At 48.1% G+C, this 23,670-nt stretch overlaps 1 protein-coding gene across 1 annotated transcript in view; it reads right to left on the reverse strand.

Annotated features, from left to right (window-relative positions):
• The window catches only part of ABCB6 (ATP binding cassette subfamily B member 6 (LAN blood group)), a 28,199-nt gene extending 5,783 nt beyond the window's left edge, over positions 1-22,416 (reverse strand). Inside the window, exons 1-15 of the mRNA XM_083575405.1 lie at positions 22,300-22,416; positions 19,492-20,023; positions 17,605-17,742; positions 15,112-15,301; positions 9,802-9,894; positions 8,944-9,136; positions 8,665-8,786; positions 7,442-7,551; positions 7,131-7,196; positions 6,731-6,856; positions 4,509-4,585; positions 1,829-1,892; positions 1,234-1,319; positions 993-1,050; positions 713-817 (exon numbers count right to left, since the gene is read on the reverse strand). Coding sequence (XP_083431531.1) covers positions 713-817; positions 993-1,050; positions 1,234-1,319; positions 1,829-1,892; positions 4,509-4,585; positions 6,731-6,856; positions 7,131-7,196; positions 7,442-7,551; positions 8,665-8,786; positions 8,944-9,136; positions 9,802-9,894; positions 15,112-15,301; positions 17,605-17,742; positions 19,492-20,007 — 1,944 coding nt within the window. The 5' untranslated portion in view covers positions 20,008-20,023; positions 22,300-22,416. The remainder of the gene's footprint in view (positions 1-712; positions 818-992; positions 1,051-1,233; positions 1,320-1,828; positions 1,893-4,508; positions 4,586-6,730; positions 6,857-7,130; positions 7,197-7,441; positions 7,552-8,664; positions 8,787-8,943; positions 9,137-9,801; positions 9,895-15,111; positions 15,302-17,604; positions 17,743-19,491; positions 20,024-22,299) is intronic.
• Between the last annotated feature and the right edge of the window lie 1,254 nt (positions 22,417-23,670).

A 23,670-nucleotide genomic window follows, 5' to 3' on the forward strand; every position in this document is an offset into this window, starting at 1 on the left:
GCCAGAGATGAAAGTGGGCTGAGCAACACATTTAAATGTTAAATGTCCACCATACTCTAGTTTCTCCACACACTCCCACACTCCCCTCTGTGTCGTCCATTCAGGCAACCAAGAAATATCTTCTCAGCCTTCGAAGGACATATTCCAGTCAGGCAAAAACACTCATGGAGGGTGCAAAGTGAAAGACAGTGATGGATATGGCCTGAGGAGAAGGGTTGTTGCCTGGGAAGACTTCTGAGGGCCAAACAGAGAAGTTCACAGGGCCAGATTTGCCCCCCCCCCGGGCCTGAGGTTCCCCTTCCTTGGTTTAAGCAGAATAACATGATTCCAAGGATGCCAGCTGCTTGTTCCTTTGGATGACACCTCCTTCCTCCCACTTGTCATGCCAAGAGCCTTGTCTCCATTCCATGCTGGAAGACTCTGGCACCTCACTAATGAAGCCGTCGGGAGGATTTCAACATTGTGCTCTTCCATTCATTTCATCTGTGCAAGCACTGCTACTTGTCAGATGGAACTATTCTCCCCCTTCCTCCCCCCCCCCACTGCCCACTGTACTGGGGGTGCTTCTGATCACCCTCCAAAGCTAATTCCAGGTGGCAGGGTGGGGTGGGGGCGAGGAGAGGGAAAGAAGTCTTTGTGCAGATCTTCCACTGAGGGGGCTGGTTAGGTGAATCCCACCTCTCCTATCGCCACAACATAACGGCCTTGTTACCTTGGAGATATCCTGCCCATCAATTCGGATGCAGCCTCCCCACACATCGTAGAAGCGGAAGAGCAGGCGAATGATGGTGCTCTTTCCTGAGCCAGAGGGTCCCACCTGGGCAGAGAGAGGGGGGTGAGGAAGGGTCAATATGGGTACAGCCAGCAGGAGGAATGAGTAAGCAGGGAAAAGCACTGGGGGTGGGGGGCTTCCATGGGACCTGCCACTGCTCCCATTGTAGCAGAATCAAAAGAGGGAACGGCGTTCATTTTAGGCAAAACTCTCTCCTTACCAGTGCAAGGGTCTGCCCAGGCATCACTGTGAAGGAAACATCACGCAGGACTTCCCTCCTGTGAGGAAAGTGAACAAAAAGCATCTCCAACATTCCGCTGAGGCCCACCACATTTTCCTTCATCCTTTGAGCATCCGCTCCCCCCGTTACCTACCACAATCTCTTTACTATCTTCTCCACCCCCTGTTTTCCTGACTCACTACCCACCCACCCAGCCAGCCCCCTGGACCATCCCCCTTACCCTTCCACATAGCCAAAGTGGACATTTTCAAATTCCACACGTCCTGCCAGAAACCGAAGGTCTGCAGCACCTGGTTCGTCCTTCACCTGCAGGTAAACAAATGTGTGACATCATGCATGGTCTTGGGCCTAACTAGGCAAGCCGTGTGTGCGGAAGCACAGGAGCTCCTGAAAGGGGGGGGGGAGTGTAGGGTCAGTGGGTAGAGGATGTGGTTTGCATGCAGGAGGTTATGCCAAAAATCCCCCTCCCCGCAAATATTACAAGCAGTCAGAGAAACACACTCCCTGAGAGGACATGGCCATCACAGCAACACTCTGAAGGCATGAGCCCCGTAGTGTAATTGCAAGCTGTGTGAAGAGCAATTGCCTTTTGTTTTCCAAGCACACAGTGGCCTTTGAATTTCGGTGCTTGAGCACAACAGGGATTCAGCATCACTATTCTCATTTCTGTCTTATCACCCAGTCCAGACAGTGAACAATCAGAGAGAAGCCACTTCCAAAAAAAACCCTTAAGTTGCTGGAGGGAAGGGAAGAAGTATCTAAGAGAGCATAGGCTAGCAGCTATTCACAGAAGCATCGATGTGGCCTGAACTCACTTCTTGCTCCTCGCTGAAGAGCTCAAACATGTTCTCCATGTCAACAAATGAGCTTTGGATCATTCTGAAAAAGAAAAAGACTCCATTGGACCACCCAGGGCCAGGTAGTGTGGGTGCTGCTTAAGGTACTAAAAAGCACTCAGGCATGGGTGCGTGGCACAAATGTGAATAATATTTGCATATGCTAATGCATGGGTAGGCAAACTAAGGCCTGGGGGCCGGATCCGGCCCACGAACAGTCCGGGAATCAGCATGTTTTTACATGAGTAGAATATGCCTTTTTATTTAAGATGCATCTCTGGGTTATTTGTGGGGCGTAGGAATTCATTCAAATATAGTCTGGCCCCCCACAAGGTCTGAGGGACAGGGGACCAGCCCCCTGCTGAAAAAGTTTGCTGACCCCTGTGCTAATGTATATGTATTTAAGCTGCCTCTGAGCAAATTTAAATGACCGGGCATTTCATCAGGACTGCACTTTGTAAGTGCCCCCAGCTGTGGTGCTGTAAGCAAAGTTTTTGAAGATCTCACTTTTGTTTAGTTTATTATTTTATTATGTTAGTTTATTCATATTGTTTTATTCAGTGTTGCTCAGCTCACATTATTAAATTAGGTTAGGTTAATGTATCGTTTTTATACAATGTTACATATGGATTGAGGTTTTGTACTTACTGATATAATATTTTATCTGTCATCTATCTATCTATCTATCTATCCTAATGCATTTTGAAATGTTATCGTTATTGTTCATTTGATAATGTTCTGAGCTACTTTAGGCGCAGTTTTGTGTAAAAGAAGCATTCAAATAAACTGATAAGGATAAGATCTGGGGTGCTTGGGACAAAAGACTTGAGGCTTGGGCCCTTTGGGCACCCCCTGCTAGGTGTCACTGAAGTGGGTGTGGGTCTAATTCTCTTCTCTGGTAAGGAAAAAGAAGGGACCAGGGAAGCCATGTATTTGCACTCCAGATATGGCAATCAATTAGACCCCAAGCATGAAAGCAAACTCCATCTGTCACACCTCCCCCACCAGCAAATGTTCCCAAACCTTTAACACATGTTCACACTAAATGATATCACACCTCCTTTGTAACCATCTCTCATACTTCAGAGGACGGGGAGGCTAAGGGGCAACCCAAACTCTTTGGAGGTGGGGGAACGTCTCATGACACAGTTACTAAACGCAGGCCTCAATTTCAAGTCTTATTTCAACTTCCTAGGACTGTGTTAGTCTTTATGGTGTTCTATCTTTGTTGCTAGGGCTGTAAAGAGATGATGCAAAAGGGATCACCTTTGCACCAATGAGAGAAACATTTGCGTTTGGCTCAATATAGTGGTATGAGGGAAATGTGGCTCATTACTGACTTAGCTTTTGAGAAATCAATTTCGTATTGAATTTAATATTCTATTCATTATCTTGCACTTGGCATAGGCAGAGGGCCTTCTTGGTAGTGGCGCCCACTCTGTGGAATGCATCCCATCAGATGTTAAGGAGATGAGCAATTATATAACATTTAGGAAACATCTGAAGGCAGCTCTGATAGGGAAGCTTTTTATGGTTTAATGGTTTACTATGTTTTTATTTATGGTGGAAGCTGCTCAGAGTGGCTGGGGAAACCCAGTCAGATGATGATGATGATGATGATGATGATTTTAATATATTTAATACATGCTGGATACAGGGCACATTTGCATGTCACAGTGAGACTTTCTGTGCACAAGCAAAACTGCACCAGATCTTTCTCCTCCAAAAAACCCCATAATCCTTGGCTTACCATTATGAAGAAACCAGGGACGATTATTTGTTTCATTCCCACGATCAGTAGCCAAAGTTTCTTCTTGGCTTACTGACTGTGGAGCAAAATGAACCGCAATCCCTTATTTGTTCAAAATGTAAGCCAAGAATCAAGCCAGGAGGAGCAAAGGAGTCCTCTTAGGTGCATTTACAGTGAACCATTTTACTGTAATGTGCAAACAGCCATACCGTATAAATTTCATCTTACACAGCCCTTCTCTTCTGGTATTCAGTTTCTATTCAGAAATATATCTGTCCCACTTAAAAAAAGGGGAGGGGGCTCGTTGCTCTCACCATACTCAGAAATCCTCCTTACAGTTTTCAAGCAAAATATTAAGGGGCAATGGACATTTGCTTGTTCTCTGCCTATGATGCCCTAACTCAAACAGGGCTCTGCCCTGCATTTCATGCATCTGTAAAGAGTTAATACATTCCCTGGGAGTTTTCTGTCTTATGGGATAGCAGGCCTGGTTGATTTAATCTGCTGTTTAAAGTAAAATCTCAATTCCAGAAACCAGTCTACGTGCTCCTTTTTCCTTCTGGTTAAGGCTTCTCACATCTTGTCTCCATATCTGTTTGCTTCACATTACCTCGTCAGCCTCTGTACAACAATAAATTGACAAGTGGTTTTCTCTATGGATTATGGTTTCCTTCAGACACAGATTTTGTAGCCCTCTATGTGGTGGCACTTTACTGCTAGGCAAACCGCAGTCTGGGAGGTAGCAGCATGGAGACGCGGCACTGAAGAGGCTTTCATGTAACACTGTCCAATTTTGCAATCTCTGTGTGTGTGGACAAAGTCCCTCAAATTTCATCAACACACGCCTCTCTGCATTCTCAAAATGCCTAACCAACACTACAGAACAAAATAGCCTATGGAGTAGGTTACCTGTAATAGGTGCCAAACCAGTTCAGTGGGGTGTACAGTTGGATGATGTATGTGCCAAAGAGAACATAATCGCCCACCTGGAGGGAACAGAGATGCAAGTCAGAGCCAAAATGATGATGTCTCCCTGTGGCAGAGTGTGGAAGCGGTTTATCATATTGTTTTTAACAGTCCAGCAGCTCTTCAAGTCTTTGTACAAAACTGCATTAGAGATCCCTCACCCCTTACTAGGGAAAGCAAAATGGTAGCTGTCTTATTGTAACACAAAGCTGGACCTCCACCCCCCACAATCTCTCTCCTCCAGTGCCCAATTTTCCCTCTCAGATATAAGGCATGTTTCTGAGAGAGAGTATAGCGATAGATTTGCACTACACTTCTCAAGTCCAACAGCCCACCATTAGAGCCCAGTCAGCCGTAACTCTACATGCATCCGAGAGGGAGCTGGTTGTTGGGTGATTCTGGTGAAGCAGAATGATAAAGGCTGATAAAGGTCAAAGACTTGTGCAGCACATAAATTCTTGCTCCCTGACCAACGAAAGCCCCATTAAGCCCCTCTTTGGTTTATAACCCTACTACAAACTCAGACACACACATTCCTCCCACGGCCCAACGAATCATGAGAGCTAGGAACAAACGGGCTAAAGAAGATAGTTTGTTGTTTGTTGTTGTGCTGCCAGGGAGATTGTGTTCAACTCGCTCGTGCAAGGCGGGGCCAGTTACAGATCAGGTTTGAGCTGGCTGTTTGTGGAACCTCTGTGCAATTCAGACCTAAACCTTGTTTTCAGAGCCAACGTGCACCTGACAGAGTACTGCATCTGCAGGACTTCATGAAACCACAAATACAGTGGGCAAACAGGCCAGATTGCAGGCTAAAGCCCAGCACTGTGGCCAAGGCAAAGTCTATTATTCAAATTGATTTCTTTTATACTTAACCAAGCTCTGTTTTCCTGTCATTCATATTCAACTTGCCTTAGATCTAGGAGTGAAAGGGCTTCCTCATCTTATGTCTTAATACTGCATCCCTTCCATTACCTCCTCCCCACTTTAATATACAGAATATACATCCTTGTTCTCTCACCATCATTAGGAGTGCACTCCATGTGGGAATGTGTGTTTTCACATCTGGAGTACAAACCCAAAACATGCTGGTCTCTTTCTTCTGATGTTGGTGGAAACTAGCTCCCATTTGGTGAGGTTCCCCCCCACTCCCCTTTAGATCTCTTAATTGGTGACAAACCTTTTCCAGCCTTGCCTCTTGCTTGCGATTGCTTTTGTTCTCAAAGAGAGGTCTAGCTCTCCAATCTGGTTTCATTTTAAGCTTCTGCACCCTCGGCTGCCCATTTTTCTCAGCATGGGTTGAGCGCTGCGACCCTTCGGTCTCCACACAACTTTGAAATTCAGCAAAGGCTAATTAGCCCTTCACAAAGACTTTTGAGAAACTGCCAAGCTCTTACGTCCCCCCCCCCAAGCCTTCCCTTCCCGCAACTTAACCAGACCACGTCCTGCAACCTCCACTCTTGGGTTCTTAGGTGGCGCAAGCTTGTCCGCCTCCACAGCTCTCCTTGCAGCCTCTTTCCTGCTCACTTGCCTTTGTTGCATTTCACAGAACCGAAAAACACACTGCAAATATCCCCCCAAAATGTGCTGAGAAACATGTGCCCCTGTGTTTGTTTCTGTCTGTCTGCCTGTCTGTTTGTCTGTCTCTAGTTCAAGCTGCGCCAGAACACTCTACAAAGAGATTCAGGGCCTCTACAGAGGCTTCCCTTGCCTCAGGAAGGCCAGCAGACTCTGCCTGGCAGCTGTAACAATGGGGAGAGTGGCTCTACATTTCTCGAAGCAGAGTGATCCCACTTTGTAGAGGAGGCCCAAGCCACTCGTAGATTTGTGGGGCTGGCTGACAACAGAATGGAAACTCTTCCTGTAGTGAAGGAAGCCCAATGTAGTCAGCTGCTCCACATGCTGTTGCCTCCACGTAGAAAGAGTGGCATGTGGCCTGGCTCTTAGTTACAGGTTCCATGTATTATTATTCATAATAATAATTAGATTTATTACCCACCCTACCCCCTAATGTCCCACGGCAGGTTACAATACAAAGCAATACAATTGAAAACCAAATAGAAAGCACACACATACGATAAAAATCACACAAATATACAGAGATGTGTGTACTCAGAGATGCCCACACCATCTATGCCCCTCTGGCACTGCAGTGGGCAAGGACTTACATGGAGCCTCTTCTTGGTCACATAGTAAGCACACAGTAGGGATCCGGCCAGCAGCCCCACCCCGATCACTAGATTCTGGGTCTGGTTCAACAGTGCCAGTGATGCATTGACTTTCCATTCGGAGACCTGCCAGGAGGAGAGAAGAAAGTGGGCCACTGCAGAACCATCCTGCGGCCCACAGAGAGCACCCAGCAGATCCCTGAACCCTCCTACCTCCACAAAGCAGGGTGTTGTTGCACCCAGTTGCCTTCCCCTGCTCCACTGCAAGACAGCCAGCAGTACAAACACATACACCATGTACATGGAGGAGCAGAAATAGGGAAGAGGAGGAGCAGAGAGTGTACCCCAAAGATAATGGAAGATGCAAGCCCAGTTGCCACACCCTGGTCCTTCCATATACCTGGTACTTGACAATGGCATCATTGAAGCGGGTAGCCTCATAGTTCTCGGCATTGTAATATTTCACCTACAACAAAATCATGACACGGATGAGGCAGTGCCAGGCGAGTCCCCCTCCACTTGAACCCTCCACAAACTAGAGACATTCACCCAACCTGGGGATTCAGCTTCAGATCAGCCGGCAGATGTCCTGCTCTACTCAACTAAAACCTGGAGCCTGAGCTGTTTTAGGCAGTAAACCACCCAGAAAGGCTTGCTGCTACTCCTTGTTCTCCCCTCACACTAGGCTCACTAGGGTGGGGGTTTAAGTACCGTCTCAAAGTTCAGAAGCGAGTCAACAGCTCGGGAACGGGCTTCATTGTCACGGGTATTCATTTCACGGCGGTACTTTGTTCGCCACTCAGTCATTATAATAGTCAAAGCTATGGAGAAAAAGAGAGGCCTGGAATCACTGAGACGTACTCAGACAAAAACTGTTCCTCAAATACAAGCGAAATTATGATCCATTTCAAGCATTTATTATCACCACAAATGTCAATATAAACTTACAGGATTACACATCGAGTACTCCCACACAGAATGAACGGAAACCATTTTTCAGTCACATCCACAGAAACACCTAAGCCATTGCTTCAAAGGAACTTTATCTGTCAATTTAGTTACCTCAGAGATACCCCAAATTAATCATGCCACAATGAGCTTGCCAATGATGAGTTCGCATGATTTTTAGCAGCACCTAGGCTATTCTGCAGCAATAATTCAATAGCCCCTTGAAAATAACCTCGAAAATGATTCAAAAGTAAGGTTAAAACATAAAATCTAAGCCCTACACCAGATATTTCGTAGATTTTTTTTAATGATGACTAGTAAACTGGAGAGCACTAAGGTGAATCGATCATGCAGGACAAAAAACTGCTTGATTGTAACACAACTTTTAACACCCAAAAGTATATGCTTAACCTTGCAGGAGCAATACAATCAGCACACCAATTTGTATTTGAGATAAAACTTGTGAATTGTCTTCAGCTGTATGAACTGCTGCTTTTTATGATAAAGCACCAGAGCAGAAGCCAATCCTCAGAAGCTATCCTCTTGCTTTTGTGCATGCTGCTATTGTCAAAAGATCTTTTTTATTACCTGATCACATTGCTCATAAATGATAATGCAATTCACCTATACTGTATCAGTCTTGGGAATATGTTTCTGGGCACAAATGTAACAAATGAAGACCACCCAACCCACACTTACAGTCTTCCCCATCAGATCCCATCTCTCTCTTTCCCACAACCTTACTCACAGCTGCCCAGCACTCCACAAATGCACATCTGACCAGGACCACACTTTAGCCCACCTCAAGACGCCACCAGTAACAAGCCACCCTCACCACCCTTACCTTCCTGGCCCGCTCTTCTCCCTACAATCCCAAATACCTGTCAAGTGAAATGCATGCTAACGGGTTTCTAGAGTAGCTGCAGTGGTGGAAACCTTCTCCCCGGCCGCCTTACCTCCTGGGGTCCCCTGCTGCAAACACTCACCGAGATAAAAGCTCATGCAGAGGAAGATGATAAGGCCAAACCAGGCACTGAAGGTTGTGGTGAAATACACAATCGCAATTATGATGTCGGCTATCGTGGGGAAGATGCTGAAGACAATGTAGCTGTGGGATAGAAGGGGGGGGGAGTCAGGTCACATGATAGGCAAGGTCACGCGGCATGCAAGGGCCACCAACATCACCAGGAGAAAACAGGTGAGTGCAGGCACCCCTGAGCCAGGACTGATGGAGAGCCCTCCACTGGCCAGGCCCACAAGCACACCTGAGCAGGTTGTTGATGCTGCTAGTGCCTCTGTCGACACTGCGCAGCACCTCGCCCGTCTTGCGACCGAGGTGCCACCGAAGGGAGAGGCTGTGGAGGTGCCTGAGGAGCTGGACTTGGATTTCGCGGCTGGTGAACTGCTGCACGCGGATCCACAGGAAAGTGCGCATGTTGCTAATGAAGCCAGTGGAGCCTAGAGAGAGAAGAGCGGGGGTTGGCTCCTGTGGTTGTCTTCTGCTTCCAGTTGAACACCTGCCTCCTAACGCTGTCACCTTAAACAAGAACTGTAACCCAGAAGGATCTGGCAAATGGCTTCTATTGCCTTGCAACTACCTTGGAGCCTTCAAGCATCCCTGAGCGCAGGCAAAGTTCACTCTGAATGTCACTGTTCTAGGGGCTGCTTTTGCTGGAGCTGAGGACTGCCAACTATACCTTCCTGGGAGCAGACAGGGGACTCCCGGGTATGTAGAAATATATTCGTTTGCAAATTAAAAGAAAACAAAAAACGGCCAAAGGGTCTATGCTTAGGGGACTATGGGATCTACTGAATGCTGAGGGCTCATGAGGGTGTCAAGTTTGGGGTAAATTGGGGGTGGGGGTCCTGTAGCCCTTTGGTTGCTGTTGGACCCAGTCAGCATGGCCTGTGACCAGGAACAGTGGGAGTTCTGGTCCAACGTCATCTGAAAGGCCACACGCTCCTCACAATGGATTAAGGGAACCACCTGCTTTCTCAGTATGCAGGAAGACTAAAAATGGAGAGAAAGCACAAACGGATGGCGATGGTGGACGCAGGTAATCCCAAAGCAGCCTCAGCCAAAACGCACATGTGCGGGTGTGTACGCACAACAACTGACTCACCAGCACCTCCTCCCTGGAGGAACTTGAGGGCCGCATAGATGCAGACAGTTTGAAGCAGGATACGCCAACTAACCCCTGTCGTCAGATCGTTCACTGGAGGACAGAAAACAATAATCACTTTGAAGGCCATAACCAAAGGGGTAGCCCAGAGCCCAAATGAAGTCCCACAAGCCTCTCCACATGGCTCTCAGACACTCTCCGTATCATACACATACTGGATCCGCTTTGCACCCTCCTTGGGTGTTTTTGCCTAGTGGGATGTGCCCTTAAGCTCTGATAATGCTTTGGCTGCCCAGATGGAGGACAGAAAGGGGTGTGTGTTTGTAGAAGCTAGACTATTGTACAAAGGTACGATCTGCACTGCTCCACCCACCTTTGCCCCTGGCACCATCCACCACCAAGATGTGGCCCTTAGAAGGTTGCCCAGAAGGGAAAGTGGCCCTCGGTCTGGAAAACATTCCCCACCCTTGCCTTAATTCTGCCGCAATGTTGGTGACTCTGCTTCATACAAAACAGTCTTGAGACAAGTTACAGCACAAAATGTCTAAACATGATCACTACTAAAATTAACTAGCCAGGAAAAGCCCACAAAAATAGCAGAATGAAATGTCTGGGGAAAGATAAAAGTTTTGCCAGGCAATGAAAAGGCATTCATGTGGCCAAGTCTGTTTGGGGAGAGTGTTCCATGAGGAGAGGAGTCACCACTGAAAAGGCCTTGTCTCTTGTTAACACGCTCCAGAATTCTGCTGAAAGGAACACTCAGAAAAAGAATTCTGAGTCTAGGCTCTCACATTGCTTCCAGCAAGATGCTGCCCACAGAAACTGATCCTCAGAGACATCATGGGAGCCCTGTGTTATACATGTAGTAAATGTATGGAAGTTCTCACCCTACCTCAAAACTTGGGGGGGGGGCAGAGAGAAGGCATTATCTGTGGCAGCCCCTAAGTTGTGCGCCTCCCTCCCCACAGAAGTGAGTCTGGTATCTTCATTACACAGCTTTGGGTGAATGCTGAAGGCACACCTCTTTACACCAGCTTTTGTCTCAAGCCATGCCATACAGTGGGGCACTGACCCCAGGCAATAGGTCCCAAATACTGAAATACTGCTATTTTTTCGGGAAAAGCACCATGAAACTTGATCTTTGTGCCCAGGCAACAAAGATCTCAAAGCTGGCCTGGATGGAGAAGGACAGAGCTACCTCAGCAGATCAAGAAAAAAATGCCTACAATTAGCCCCCCTGCGTTCCTGCCTGAGAATGGTGGCTGTATCTGCGAGTGCCAAGGAAATGCCTAACACCTACCTGTTGTAGTCTCATCCCCTGAATCTCATAGGCTGCCCAGGCCTATAGGGCACTGCTGCCTTAGGAGGAGGCAGGGCTGCCACAGAACAGGCAGGGGTGGGGAAGAGGTATTATTGCAGGCAAACGCCTGAGCAAAACTGTTTGGATCGGGCTAGGGTGAGTGGGGGATTTCATCATCAGTTTTGGACTGTGATGGACAGGCAGCACACAGCTTGATGAGTGGAAAGTGGCCATCTCCCACTCCTGTATCCTCGTGATTTCAAAGCACCAGCTTTGGGGTTTCCTCACGCCCCCACCCCCCGCCAAACCCTACCAGGCATTATAGCCTGAAAGCTTCCCACTTTGGGTCGGATCCTGCTCTCCTGACACAGAGCTCTCCTCTGATAGTCCCCCTCCTTGTTTTGCATACCTCGTACTCATCCTGCCCCATCCTTTGCTGGGAAAGACACCACCGGTGGAGTCTCCTGGCTTCCTTTATTCTCTTTCAAGGCACCACACAGCCACAAAGATCCCACCCCTCCCACCCCACTGCTGGGCTGCTGGGAGACCAGGCAGAGGACACAAAGGCTCCTTGTTTGCTCCCCGCCAGCGGCACTTTGCTGGGTAATCCTAACTGGCAGGGTGGGTGACCCCATCTGGGAGTGCCCCTCCTTTGCCTTTCATTCTCTCTACATGGGGGGGGGGGAGAGGATCCCCTTCCCCCAACCCAACTTGCTTTACCCAGCACATGGTGGAGAGTGTTAATCCACCCTGTTCCAAGCACAGGTAGAAATGATCCTCTCACGCGTGGAGAGAGGTTGGCATCCTTGCGGGGGGTGGGGAGGCAATGAGGACGGGCAACCTGGAACAGAGACCTCGCTGCTGTTATTACATATCACCCACTGGGTGCTTTTCATTTTAAAATAACTCTTTTGCAATATTTTGTTCTATGCAACTACCACGAGGTAGGCTGTTCCCATTCCGCAACACAGCGAACTGAGGATGAACAACAGGGAGGCGGCTAAAGCCGCACAACGGGCCTGTGGCAAAGGGAGGATTTCAACCCAGATCTCCCAGACTGAATCCCAGACTTGGAGGTGTGTCTTCTCTCCACCCACTTCTGCTTCACTGCACCTCCTTCCATGCCTTGGCAAAAACGGCAAGAAGGAAAGCACAGCAAAGCTACCTGGGGGTTGGTGGCCATATGTAGCAGCCTGACAGAGGCCTGGTTCGCCCATCACAGAGCTAGATGGAGCAGTGCTCTGGACCAGCATGGCCTGCCCCTGTTCTTAAGTCCGTGCTGCAGGTAAGAGCATTTGGGCCCAGGAATGGCAGAAACAGCAGCTCGATGTGCCGAGGTTGCTGGCAGGTTAGGCGATCTGGCTGAGATCTGGAGGGTGCACCCATCTCCCCCAGGTGGGACGGAGAAGAATATATCTGCTCAGCAGCTGCTTAGCATGTAGGGCAGAGAGCTTCCCCCACTCCCGAATCCATTCCCATCGAGCGATTTGGTATGCAGTTCGCAATTCCATGCCTCCCGCCTGCAATGACTCCTTTGTAAAGTCTAAAAGTCAGGGCTGAAAGGCAGGTCCGGAGTCCATCCTCCCCTATTCAGACACCTCTCAATAGCTGCCCTGAGCTGGCACTTGCACCGCCCACCGGGGCATGGGAACCTGGCACACACCAACGGCTTCTGCTAACAAAGGCAGCGCCCCTCCTCCACGGCCTGCCCACCTCTTCCCCACCCCCCACCCCAGAAGCGCAATGCAGAGTTAGTCTGGGAGTAAGCAAGATAGGAGGTCACCACAGGGCTCAGGGCAGAAGCCTCTGGGAGATCCAAGAGGGTCACTAAATTCCCCAAGTCTTCCTGTACCAAAGTCTTCTCCCAATCCCCCAAACTAATGCCATATGACTTTGCAGATTCAGCTGGAAATGCAAGTCTCCCTCTACTCTTATTAAACGCGTTCCTAAACAGGAAAGTTGCATCCTGTTGCACAAAGTTCAGAATGTAAGTTTGATAGAGAAGGTTGGGCTGGGAGGGAGGGAGAGAAGCCACAGGAGAATAGGGATGAGATCCTGGAGGTGCGTAGGGAGAGTCAAGCTTGGTAGAGGAAGGGAAACAAGAAGGCTTTGAAGAAGAATGGGGCCGAATGGAGGAATGTAAACACAGGGGCGGAAGCAATTCCTGCTCTACCTAGTTTGCAAAAATGGGATGGCAGCATTCTAGAGTCTGCAAGCAGGAGGAGGTGCCAGATTTTTTTAACTGGCATATTGGGAAGAGGCGGTGCATCTCCCTTCACCTTGTTCTATCATCAGCTATTTTTATATGAGAAACCATTCAAAAATAAGGCCAGGCAGAAGGCCTTCTTGGTGGTGGAACGCCCTCCCTTCAGATGTCAAGGAGATAAGGAACTACATAACTTTTAGAAGACATCTGAAGGCAACCCTGTATTGAGAAGTTTTTCATATTTGATGTTTTGCTATGTTTTAGATATGCTGTAAGCCACCCAGAGTGGCTGGGGAAACCCAGCCAGATGGGCGGGGTATAAATAATAATAATAATAATAATAATAATAATAATAATAATAATAACAACTTCCATCCCTGCAGTCCCAAGTGGTACAGCAAAGAACTCCCCCCACCCTCAACCTCAGTGCACTGCCTCTTTCTTCTTCACAAGGCTTGAGGGGCCTCTAGGGCCTGAGGGCTGCATTCCCTCCTGGACAACCTTCCGTGGACCACAAGCCAGTGCTGGGCGGGGCCAGAGGCAAAAGTGGGCTGGGCAACAAATGTAAATTTTAGCTTTGTACAGCAGCCCGCTCTCTTCACACACCCTTCTTTGTCCTCCATCCAGTTAAGCAAGAGACATTCTCAGAGTTCAAAGACACCTTCCAGACAGGCAACAACACTTTGGGACGTGATGCAGGGCCGGTGAGGGGCTCGGCTAGGGGAAAGTTCTGAGGGCCAAGTAGAGAGGTCTGGGGGGCCACACTGGCTGTCCACCCTAGTTCTAAGGGGCAAGAGGAATCGGGAGCAACGTGGTCAGTCAGTACAACGGACTCAACAGCCCTGTTTACTTCTTATGATTGGCTCCACCTCAAGAGATCATGCTCTGAGCACACTGTCAAAGTATTTAAAACAACAACAATAATAACCAGAGCTCATTCTCATGTGGATAGTCGGCCTCCAGTACCAGGCAAGGAATCTATTTTAAAACTGCTTCTCCTCATGCCACAACAAGGAGAGTGGCTGGGGCAACTCAGCACAATATGCGGGGTATAAATAATAAAATTATTGTTATCTGTATAAGCTGTTCTGCACCACCTCAGGCCCTGGGGCATTCTCTCGCCCCTGATGGTGCGTGCTTTGGAAGCCCTGAGCCCTCATGCTGTGCTGGACATGCCAAGCCTGTCCCTTAAACGTGTCAAGGGCTCTGCAGGCCTTAAGGAGCCAGGCTGCTTAAGGGCCTCTTCAGACATTACACATTGAGCGAGTGCCTCCAAAACTAGTGCTTAGAAACAAGTGTTTGATAAGGACCCGCTCCCTGGAGAGCTTCCAGTTGCTGCAATATCTGTATCCAGCCAAAGGCCTCCTGGCTTTTGGCGGAAAGGTAAACGGCGTTTCCGTGCGCTGCTCTGGTTCTCCAGAAGCGGCTTAGTCATGCTGGTCACATGACCCGGAAGCTGTACGCCGGCTCCCTCAGCCAATAAAGCGAGAAGAGCGCCACAACCCCAGAGTCATCCGTGACTGGACCTAACGGTCAGGGGTCCCTTTACCTTTAAGCAGCCCCAAAGGTTGCCCTTGGCCCCTTCTCTTCCCTCTAAGTCCTCTGCACATTTGCCAATGCCTATATCAGGGCGCCCTCTCTTGGTCAATTCAGAATACTTTTCCAAACAGAGGTTCTGTCCTCTCCCCACACCCCAGTCTAAGAGAAACCCCTGGCATTAATGCTAGACCCTCTCCCATTGCACATCTGCCTCTGCTAGGGGCAGCAGCACCATCCCTCCCTGGAAGCTGCCCTTTCCGCTTACCAATGTACTTGTAGTAGAGGGGCACAAAGACGTTGATGCCACGCTCCAGCCCCATCAGCATCAGGCAGACGATCACCAGCCCCTGCAGTGGGTAGCTCCCCTTGGGCCACATGTACTGTATGAGGAGGCTTATCTTCCGGCCCAGATCCCTCCAGGTGGAGCGATTCTGTCTGGCATCTGGAAGCAGGGGCTGAGACACAGAAAGGAGAGTTAGTAGGGGAAGGGGAAGGGGAAGGGGACTCATTTTTGGCAGGGAATATTTGGGGAAGGGGACCACAGCAACCTATTCAAATGGCATCTGGGCAAAGATGAGAGCCGACACCTGGGAGGGGGCAACTGAGCAAGATGGCGGGGGGGCTATGGTCACTTCTCAGCAAAGGGCACAGAGAGCATTTCAAGTAAACACAACTGGAAAGGGAAGCAAAACCTTGAGAGTCACAGAAATTGAGGGTTCGGTGCAGGAAGTGTTCAGGAAAAAATAGGACTAGAAAGGCGCAGTGTTGCAAAATCTTTTTTTAAATGTTTGAATAGGACTCCTTTACAAGAAAGAGCAGGATATAAATTTAAGAAATGAAATGAAATATATATCCAGAGGGTCCACGGTGTCCAGATTTTACTGTATGAAGCAGAACCACCCCAGCGCTAGGACTACAGTGACCTCCAATCAGGCCCAGTATTCTCAAGCAGTTAATAGTGGTATAGGAATACAGTACTTGAACCACATAATGACACTCACCAGTAAATGCCGCTATTCCAGCAAAAGAAGTGAAATTACAGATTACTCCAAGGACGATTAAGGTCCTTCTAGTATAACATTCTGTGGTCAACTAGATGTTCCAGGAGACTCACAAGATTCGGTGGTCATGGCAAACAGCTGTTGGTTTTGCCCTCTTCCATCAATTTATTATGGCAGGAGTGGGGAACCGTGGTCCTCCATACGTTACTGGACTACAACTCCCATCACCCTTGACCATTGGCTATGTTGGCTGGGGCTGAGGGGTGCTGGAGTCTAAGAACACCCAGAGGGCTAACGGTACCCCTTCCCTAATTAATCACATTTTCTCCCCAAACCCAAATACATTGCAGAAGCTAATTTTTAATATTGCAGAATTAATACAAGACACTGTGAACATCTGTTTAAATTGCATAATTTATACAGGTCACAGAGATCAGATTTTCTGGTTGCAGAAACGGCACTGATGGCATGGGCAGCAAATTCTAATTTTTTATTGATTAGTGCAGAGAATATATACAAGAAATATCCATAGTGCCACCTGCTGGAGCCTATTCACATTCACCTTCAGCTTTTTTCTTTTTCTATTTTTTTTAAACCAACAAAAGTGATTCTCCAACGATGAACATTTAAAATATATATTAGATAGAACTCAAAGCTCTTTTGCACAGTTGCAAAATTTCCTTCATTAGCCACCAGTGTAAAAGGGAGCAACGAACATTCAGCTCCATAACTCATTCACCCTGTGGTATTATCTTTGTCTATAATGCGGTGGGGAATCTTTTAGGACCACCCAGCGGACCAGATCACTATCTGTCTGTACCCCAGAGGCCAACATGGACATCAGATGATTGGCATTCATTTTGATTTTAAAAAATCAGATCCCACCCTACTATATTGACACATCCATATCTAACTTGCCTCTCTGTAACCTTTACAACAGCCCTAAATGTACACAAGTACTCAATCTCTCACTAGCCCAACAGCCCATGGGAAAAGGGCCACTGGTAAGGTTAGTCAACAGTTTTGCCTCAGGGCACTCTGAGTGCTCCACCTCACAGGGAAGTTTCGTGCCACTGAACCAGCTAGGCGCACTTGTTTCCAAACCTCCTCAAACCACACCTTTGGTGAACTTTTCCCTACAGCCTGCAATCTACTCTGAAGGTGCATTCTAGCGTTGCCAGTTCTTTCCATCCAGAGGTTAGCCACTGAGGCTCCTGTGATTTCAACATCTTTAAAATTCGGATAAATTCAACAGGTGCTGCTCCCCACCCCACCTCCACTGCAGCTCCAGGACCACAAAAGCAGCATCCACCTGTTGATTTTTTCCACTGTCATATCATTGGTTAAAAGCTCCTGATCTGTATGCAGGGATTGACTGTAAAACCACTCTGGGAACTGTAGTTCTGGGAAGAGAATAGAGGTCTCCCAACAACTCTCAGAACCCTTAACAAACTACAGCTCCCAGAATTCTTTGGGGGGAGTCATGACTGCTTAGAGTCACAGTGCTTTAAATATATGGTGTGAATGTGGCCCCTGGTGTGGAACGGTAATACTGTTTCAAAATGGCAGCTATTTTAAAGAGAGAAACCGCAGCTACAGGCTCTTCTTAACAGAGTAGTGTTCTGGCACCAATAATGTTATTCTAGTTCCCTCCCTGCACAGCCTGCAACTGGTTCACGGGGGTGGAATTAACAGGATAGACAGAGACAGGCAGACGTAGAAGAAGAATTGGGCTGTTTAGGAGAACAGAGACCTACCTGACTGTGCTCCACGTCGCGTTCATCTTCATTGATCAGCAGCATGTAGGGTTTTCGAGGCAACCCTGGGGCCTTTATCCCCAGGGCAAAGAGGGCAAAGGTGCAGAAGTAGCGCAGTAACCACAGGCTGAATTGTACCTGGAGGAGGTTGATCTCATGTCAGATGTGTGTCTCGCAGCGACCCACCTGCCCCGCTTTGCTCCCCACAGAAAGCTACAAACCAAGCAGTGCTTCCTTCTAAGATCTAAACCAAGAGTCAAATGGCTTGGAGTGGAGAGAGGGAAACACCCATCAAGGGTGGTATTTTTAAACTTGATTTATTATTTAAAATCTTTTTAGGCATTTCATTAGCCAAAAGCATGATTTGAGCCAGTTGACCAAAGACTTGCCAAGTACGTAAAAACGCTGGAACTAGAACACAGATAATTATCCCATATCACATAATCTAATTCCTTGCAGAAAACCCCAGGATTCAATCCTTCCCAGAAGCTTTAAGGAACATTTGGTGATTGATGGTCCTGACCCCTAGAGAATTGTGAAGATGGCTTGGCTGCATTTGCTTCCTGTTGCTTCATGAAGCCTGTTCCTGTTTGAAGATGCCTGCAGTTACATCAGATGGCCAGCAGGGGAAGTTAGGTCATGTGACTGAGGTAGAACGGGAGAAGGCTGAAGCTGTCTGGAATGGCAAGGCAGGAGGAGGTATATGCTCCTAAATGTGAGTTCTTGGTTCCTCTGTGGATGAAGAGTGAGGGGCCTTCACACCCATCACTGCAACGAGATGACATCTTGACGCGAAAAAAAGGTAGGCTGCCACTTGCAAAATGGCTTCACATTGTTGGCCAAAAACAAACAAACCACCCAAAAAGAACACAACATGGCTAGTCTGCTTCGCTGGATTCACATGTTCAAACAAACCACAGTTAAGCTAGGCTTAACTAGCTTATTTATATCCCACCCATCTGGGAATCTCCAGGTAGGGCTGGAGGGAGAGCTGTTGCCAGCCTTCCCCAGTCAGGTGCTCTCCAGGTGTGCTTGGACTACAACTCACATTTTGAAAACCCTGGCATATGAGGAGTCCCATAAGCAGGTGTGTAGACAGTGGGCAATTCAGCTGTACAGTTGGGGTGGGGGAATAGTGGTCAGGGCCTAATTGTTACATGGAATCTGTGGCATGGAATCAGTTCTCTACTTTCCAGTCTCTTGCTAAAGGGTATTGCCAGAGGGCAAGGATGTTAGTTAACCATGTAAAGAAATGTGAAATCTCAGCTTGTGGCTGGAAAGCCTTTTTGGTAGGACTTTGTGCTGAGTCATTGGGCAAAGTCCCCTGCAAATTATTCAGCAATCTCCTCTGTGTGTGTGTGTGTGTGTGTGTGTGCATGTGTGGTTGTGTGGAAAGGGGGAGGAGCACACACTACTCATGTCTAAAGCTTTCTGTAGCTCAAACAACAGTGACTCAGCAAAAATGGGCTGGGAAGAAGGCACCAAGTAGTGGCTGGTACTTAAGAGCAACAACTAGCAAGTGTTGAAATCAACAGGTTTATTTGGTTCTAATCTTCTCCCATCTCCAAATATTCTACCACCCTGTCAAAAAAATCCAGGATACAGTGGTACCTCTAGTTACGAACTTAATTTGTTCCGGAGGTCTGTTCTTAACCTAAAACTGTTCTTAACCTGAAACTGTGCTTTCGCTAATGGGGCCTCTTGCTGCCGCTGCACTGCCAGGACACAATTTCCGTTCTCATCCTAGGGCAAAGTTCTCACCTCGAGGTAACTCTTCCAGGTTAGCGGAGTTTGTAACCTGAAGCATTTGTAACCTGAGGCGTTTGTAACTCGAGGTACCACTGTATATATATGCTCCTACCTGTCGCCAAACCCTCGTTGACCTACCTTCTGGTTGGCGTTTTCCAAGCCCCACCACCAGAGTGGGCTGTTCCAGGAGATGAAGGCCAGGTTCTCGGATGCAAAAGCCAGAGCCCAAAAAAGGAGGAGGATGGCGCCATGGCCTCTGATCCGGTCCTGCGCCAGAACTCTGGTGCGTTCCAGGTGGAGCAGCCCAACCGAGCTGGTCCAGCTCGCGGCAGAGAGGCAGGCGTACAGCACCATGTACCCATAAAGCTGTTGCATGCCCAACACCTGCCACAGAAAGATGACAAAGGGCAGCAGTGCAAGGAGCAGAGAGAGGAGGACTTGGATGTGGTACAGGCGGGAACGTGGGATATACTTGGGCTCCATGGTGCGGCTGAACCGGGCATAGCAAGCGTACTGCAGGGCCCCCAAGAGGATGCAGACGCTGAGCTGCACAGAGGGCACCAGCGTGAAGTAGAAACAGGGGTACAGCCCCTGCTGAGCCCATGCACGTGCCAGGGAATCGTTCCCCTCACAGTAGCTCTGTAGCACCACCATCCTGTCGGCTGGGGAGCTGCAGAAACACAGATGAAAGAAACAAGGAAATTAGAACATATGCTTGGGCTACTGTTTTTTTATTTTTTTATATCCCACCTTTCCTTCAAGGAGCTCAAGGTGGCATACAGAATTTTCCTCCTCCTCCACAACAAGCCTGCGAGATAGGTTAGGCTAAGAATGAGTGACTGGTCTAAGGTCCCCCAGTGGGCTTCATGGCTAAGTGGGGATTCAAACCATGGTCTCACAGGTCTCACAGGTCCTAGTCCAACACACTGCTTTGCCACACTGGCTTTATATTTCAACGCTGTCTGCAAATATGTTATATATAATATATGCAAACCCACAGGCATATGATGTTCTCACAGGCTTAAATTCAAGTGCAGAAGTAAACATACCACATGGTGCGACAGACACACACACACACACACTATGCAGGCATGAGAGCAGTCACCAATCTTGGACAATTTTTTTAATCCTTCTTGCTCAATATGCCATCCCACCAAAAGAGGCAGGGTGAGACACTTTGTAGGGAAATGCAAAAGAAACCACACAGTATCTGGGGCAGAGGTCTCACCTTGTTGTTCACCCCACCTCCTAGTTTAAGGAATTGCTTAGCACAAGGCATCAAGAACTGTCACACTTAAAATCAGAGTGACAGCTGCGTGGGGAGGAGCTGAATCTTGGTAACATTTTTCTTTTCAGAATAGTGGATAGATTTTGCTCATATTTAGGGCCTATCTGTTTACTCATGTTTAGGTCAGGTAGGATTTTTTTCACAATTTTAGATTTTCCGGTAGCCATGGGGAAGGTTGCCCCCCACTTCTCTTTTCCTTCTAATATGGCTTGCTTTCCTAAGTCTTCTGCAGCAATTTTTGTGCAGACACTTTCTGTGGTGCAGATATTCTGTGCTTATGGCACAGTGCTCTGGAATATTTGGGATAATCTGCCATTGGCTGGCAAGTAGACAGCCTTCTTTTATGGGAAGGGTTTACATATATCAAGAGCATATGTCAAGGGCTGCTTTGGGGGAAGAGGGATCTATTTGAGGCAGTAGGTGGGGTCAAAGGTAGGTGGGCTCATCCCATTTCCCTCTCCTGCAATCCCAACGCCCCCTCCCCCTTGTCACCCACATGAAACTGGGGGGCAGGGTCACGTGTGGCACTAGTGCTGTGGGTTGCCACAGAGACATTTGGCCCCTCACAAGTCTATTCTAGGATGGCAGTTTTGTAGATGTTGATAGACTCTTCTAATGAAATTGATCCTTTAAAAACAGAACAGAACCTCTAAGCCTGCTGTGTGCGTACAATAGCTTGATCCGAGATCATTGAGTTTCACAGGTCAACTATGGTAGCAAGTATGCACATTAACCGGGGAATTAACCCCATTGAGCCCAGTGGGGCTTACTTCTGAGAACACGTGCACTGTGTGACTCCTTGTTGCCACTCTCCATAACCTTTTGCACCTTACTGCTTTCTCCTGGGTTTGAGTTCCATTAATGTTTAACCTCCTCCGAACCCAACCCATATGATTTGGTAGCTGAGACTTCAATAAAATAAACAAATTAAACATATTTGCAACGATTTGCTGGCTGGCATAATTTACAGTGCTGGTGCTACTAAAATAGATGCAATGCACTGAAGTTTTTGCTCAGCTATCTTCCCTCTGCCCCACAGCTTTTAATACACAAAGAAACCCTGAGCTACTTTCCCAAATGCTAGAAACTTGTCTTCTTTTTTTAAGGGCCACTGATATAGCCTTTTCCTCCATGAATATCCTCAGCGGATATTTCTGATGCCTTCCTCCACACCTCTCCGTGGGTTTTAATTCGTTCTTTCTGATGCACGATATCAAAATAGCACATCATCACCGTGTTATGACTACACTCCGCGCCCTCGAGTGGCGCTTTGGATTCCTGCCCTCCCCGGGTCCAGCTGCTGTGTGTTCCCACTTTCCATGCGGTGAACTTTCCCAGGCAGAAGCCGCCAGCTTCCTGATTCAAGGGCACCCCGGGGAGCACAGCGAGGAGACGACGGTGCTGAGCACCCACCCTCGCTGCCTACGCCTGTTACCCCACACACTTTGGGCAACAGGCCTGGCTGCTTGGCAGTGGGCTCGGGCATAGAAGGAAGAGGAGGAGGTGGAGATCAAGCCATGGGGCTGTGTTACCCCCGCCCCCTGCCGCCTCTCTGTGCTGCCAGCCGGCGAGAACGCAGCAAAAGGGTTGCCGCCGCCGCCGCCCGCTTCCCCTCTGTCCCACCCGCCTGCCCCCTTCTCCCACCAACGTCTACTTGCCTGCTCGGGTCTCGTCAGTCCAGCCCACCCACTCTCCCCACCGCCCGGTTGGCTCGGCCAATGTGCAGCGGCGCGTCCGCAGCCGAGCTTCGGGAGCCGCGGCAGGCCCGATCGGCGCACCCGGGGTCCTAGCGCCGCCTTTCCCCAACACTGTTAGGCAGGTTCCGTCTGGGTCCTAGCGCCCGCGGGTTACAACACAGGCGCTCAAGCTCCGGGCCGTTGCTTTTATTTACTTCCCGCCGAGCAAGAGCGCACGACGCGGGTTGCGAAGGTGGGACGATCGAGGGCAGGTGCTGCCCTCAAATTTATCATGGGCCAGCGTTTCACGCCGATCCCGCTGCTCCGCATTTGTACCTCCGCAGTCTAAAACCAGGATACCGAAGTGGAATGAGTCAGCACAATCCTAAGCATGTGTGTACACATCGCAAACGAGCGTGCGTCGGAATGTGGCTTTGAATCCGGGTTCAGTTTGCTAACGCTGCTGTGAAAGGTGCTGCTGCGGCGGCGGCGGCAAAAAAAAAAGCAGCCTCGGGGAAAAGTGTGCGAACTTGAGCCTTTCACTTTTTCTCTGCCTCACAAGGTTGTTGTGAGGATATCAGGCAGAGCTGCTTAGAGAAGGATGGCGGCACCGCTGTGACTATAACTGTCGCATTCCATTCAAAGCTTAATTGAGCCAAGGCTCATAAAGTCTCTGCTCTGAAATATCTAAGACGTGAAAGGAACAGAGTGCACGTGAGAGCCTTAGGAGTGCCTTTTGCCGCTGTCACTACCCAGTATGTATCCATCATTATGAATTTCATCTTGGACAAGTTAACTACCTGAGTTTTATGAAACCAATAATTTTAAACTGTCAGCTGCTGAGTGGTGCCCTGGCACCAGTATACAGTAGGATATAAATGTTGTAATAAATAAATAAGCAAACCCAATTGTGTCAGTAACTTTCACTGAAATAATTAGTTAAATTATTATTATTATTTAAATTTGAATAGATATTCATAGTATTGGGTTATACCTCTTTTTAGATCCTGATGCAACCCTGATACAAGGATTTCCTAGGACTATTTTTAAGCAGTAAAAATGACTGTTTTGTTTTAATTTGCTAGTTATGTATTAAAATCAGCTTGTCTTTCAGTTCCATTGTATGCAGATATTATGGGCTTTTTATTTAACAAAGTTTATATACTGCTTGGAGTGAAAACTCAGCAATTTACAATAAATATTAAAACTATAAATAAAGACAGTTTCATTAAGATTATCAACAAAAAGGAGCATCCCAGAACCAGAAGTCAGAGCTTTAAATCTTAATAATGACACAAAGTATATGTACTCCCACACACAGCTCTTTCCTTATATTGGCAGGCCTTCTTGTGG

The sequence above is a fragment of the Podarcis filfolensis genome, assembly GCF_964270895.1.
Source record: "Podarcis filfolensis genome assembly, chromosome: 1".
Classification (NCBI taxonomy): Eukaryota; Metazoa; Chordata; class Lepidosauria; order Squamata; family Lacertidae; genus Podarcis; species Podarcis filfolensis.